Source organism: Copadichromis virginalis, linkage group LG23, assembly GCF_057382275.1.
Source record: "Copadichromis virginalis isolate Kocher_CV1m ecotype Utaka linkage group LG23, C_Virginalis_male_GT1.1, whole genome shotgun sequence".
NCBI lineage: Eukaryota > Metazoa > Chordata > Actinopteri > Cichliformes > Cichlidae > Copadichromis > Copadichromis virginalis.
Genome location: NC_140639.1, coordinates 15,577,829 through 15,581,155, shown reverse-complemented (window position 1 = coordinate 15,581,155; position 3,327 = coordinate 15,577,829). Strand labels below are relative to the sequence as shown.

General features: G+C 43.2%; 1 protein-coding gene across 1 annotated transcript; it reads left to right on the top strand.

Annotated features, from left to right (window-relative positions):
* The first annotated feature begins 368 nt into the window (after positions 1 to 368).
* On the top strand, positions 369 to 2,936 carry glulb (glutamate-ammonia ligase (glutamine synthase) b). Its single transcript, XM_085448267.1, has 7 exons — positions 369 to 480; positions 850 to 1,033; positions 1,143 to 1,304; positions 1,388 to 1,534; positions 1,632 to 1,759; positions 1,847 to 2,046; positions 2,131 to 2,936. Exons 2-7 carry the CDS (start codon positions 868 to 870, stop codon positions 2,447 to 2,449), a joined length of 1,122 nt encoding a protein of 373 aa, XP_085304393.1. The 5' UTR covers positions 369 to 480; positions 850 to 867; the 3' UTR covers positions 2,450 to 2,936.
* Positions 2,937 to 3,327: the final 391 nt, after the last annotated feature.

Genomic DNA, 3,327 nt, shown 5'->3' with positions numbered 1-3,327 from the left:
TTAAATGATTCCCAAACATGTGAACCTTTGGGAACAGCCTGATCTTTTCAGTACACCGAGCAGTCGGTGGAGGGCGCAATGCTGTTTATCGCTTCTCCAAGGCCAGCCGACACTCATTGTGGATGAAAACTGTCGTTTTACCCACTTTGCGTGTTACAGTTTAAGCCGGTTTGTTTTGTTTAACCACGGGAGTGCCTTCACGCGCTCATGTGAGAAACATGAACAAGTAGTGATTTTTTTTCTCCTTTTGTTATCTGCTGCCACAGCCACAGAGAACAAACACACTCGCTCACACGTCTCCTCCGCGTCACGGGCTGATCACGTTTTCCTTCCACCAATCAGGTGGTTCGAGCAGGACTATAAATCCAACAGGGGACGCGGTGAGGGGCAGCAGGAATGAACAACAATAGAAACCTACACAGGAAACACACATCCATAGACTCTGTACATCTTTTAATATTTTCTTACACTTAACATTAGGTAAGTCGTTTTTTTAATTGAATCGAATCGTTTTTTAAATGCTTTTAGAATTTGTGCGTGCGAGGAAAAACAATGATAGTAGTGTTAACTTGCATCTAACGTCCATTTGCGCTTGTGTTGTATTTTTCCACTTGCGCGAGCTCCTAGTAAACAGCTGTTTGTGTGAGAGCAATAGTCGATCAGGCCGGTTGATCACAGATGAACCTGTTGTATAATCAGTCGTGATGGAGATTTCAGTTGCATTTAGGTACTTAGGTGTACTTACCTGTGTTCTGTGTATATTTTTGACATCCTGCCTGCTGTTTTACACATGCCTTCATACACATTGATCTGAATTGAAGCTCATCATGCGTCCATTTATCTCTGTAGGTTTTCGGGGTCAAGAAAATGGCCACCTCAGCGAGTTCAAAACTGAACAAAGCAGTTAAACAGCAGTACATGAGCCTCCCTCAGGGGGAGAAGGTACAAGCCATGTACATTTGGATAGATGGATCTGGAGAGGGACTGAGATGTAAGACCAGAACTCTGGATTCTGAACCCAAGACAATAGAAGGTAAGATGTAGTTCCAGTATGATCAATATGATTCAGGAAAATAAAAAAGCACGGATGGCGACATGTTTTAAGAAGGTTTTTGAACAGGGTTGTTGTTGTTTTTTGCCAGATCTCCCTGAGTGGAACTTTGACGGCTCCAGCACCTACCAGTCAGAGGGTTCCAACAGTGACATGTACCTAATTCCTGCTGCCATGTTCAGGGACCCATTCAGAAAAGACCCTAATAAGCTGGTGCTCTGTGAAGTGCTCAAGTACAACCGCAAACCAGCAGGTGAGTGGAAATTTACAAACCGGGGCGTCATGAGATTTTAAGCCGTCTTAAGTTTTAGCTAATTTCTGACTCTGTTCCAACAGAGACCAACCTCCGATACACCTGTAAGAAGATTATGAACATGGTGGAAAACAACCACTCATGGTTCGGTATGGAACAAGAGTATACTATCCTGGGCACAGATGGACATCCCTTTGGTTGGCCTTCCAACGGCTTCCCCGGTCCACAAGGTGAATGTTGGCCTCTAACTTGGCTCATTTTGTTGAATTATAATACATCAGTAATCACAGCTGAGTGTTAATGTTTAGTTTCTTTCCACTTAATCAGGGCCTTATTACTGTGGAGTCGGGGCAGATAAGGCGTACGGACGAGACATAGTGGAGGCGCACTATAGAGCTTGTCTGTATGCTGGGGTTCAGATCTATGGAAGTAATGCTGAAGTCATGCCGGCACAGGTAATTTTCCATCATGACAAAGGCAGTGTGTAAAAACCGGTAATTATTAGTGTAACTGTTAATAATGCCGCCTTTGTTGTGTTTTAGTGGGAGTTCCAGATTGGGCCTTGCGAAGGTATCGACATGGGAGACCACCTGTGGGTTGCTCGCTTCATCCTTCACAGAGTCTGTGAAGATTTTGGTGTTGTGGTGTCCTTTGACCCCAAGCCTATCCCAGGGAACTGGAATGGAGCTGGCTGCCATACCAACTTCAGCACAAAGGAGATGAGAGAGGATGGCGGGCTTAAGTAAGGATGAATTCAAAGTCAGTTAAGTTTAATAAATGAAATGTGGGTTTTTGGTGTGTTTCTAACTCTAACTCTCATCTTCAGAGTCATCGAGGAATCCATTGAAAAGTTGGCAAAAAGACACAGGTATCACATCCGGGCCTACGATCCCAAGGGTGGGCTCGACAACGCCAGACGTCTCACTGGTCGTCACGAAACCTCGAGCATTGATGAGTTCTCAGCCGGCGTGGCCAACCGTGGGGCCAGCATCCGCATTCCTCGCTCAGTGGGGCAAGACAAGAAAGGTTACTTCGAGGACCGTCGCCCATCCGCTAACTGCGATCCTTACGCTGTCACAGAGGCACTGGTGCGCACATGTTTGCTCAAAGAAGAGGGCGAAGAGCCCGCAAATTACAGCAAGTGAACGGTTTAAAACAAAAGTATCATTAGCAGTACTGTATTTAGCTCTGTGTCTGTTTCAAGACTCGACAAACCAATCTTTATTTTTTGAAATTTCTACTTGAAACATGAAATAATGATTTAAGTATTCCTGCATTCTTTGTGAATTCAACTGACACAAACACTGCCACATTTTGTCTTGGTGTCACAGTAGCTGATCGTTTGTATAGATGCACATTAACACAATGTGTTTAACTTGTACTAAAGGAAATTTAAGTACAGCAGAGTTTTCCTGGAGCTCATGTTACATTTCCCCAAAGGACAAAAACCCAAAGGCGTTTGAATGTTTAAGCAATCTTGGCCTCTGTCTCGATAGTGGTTGTGGATGGGTAAGGTTACTATGTAAGCCAGTTTACTTTTGTAGGTTTTATAAAACTATGCATGTCTGTTTTTATCTCTTCTTACAATTGTAATTGTTGCGCTCTTTAATAAACTGCTAACATTTTTATGTATGCCTTGTTTGCAGCTTAATCCCACACACTTCATTTTATCTGGAGTTCTATTCCAACAGGAACAAGTTCGCATGACACAGGACTGTCAGCTGACACGAATCCCTGAAATGTGACTGTTATTAAGGGAAAATGCACTGTAATGTTTAACAAACTGTGATTAATTTAGACAAATTACAGCCACACTCCCCTTCTCAGTTTAAAAACTCAAGCACAAGATTACGCTGAACCTTTAGAGTGGTTTTGGTAGGTTTATCATTTCATGTTAAAGCTTGAACACACTGATTGTGCTAAGGACATCACAGTAGATTTCACTCTAGCACAGGCCTGTCCAAAAATAGTGTGTGATTGTCTTTCTGGTCTGTTTTAATCACAAGCTTTGATAAGCTAGAGG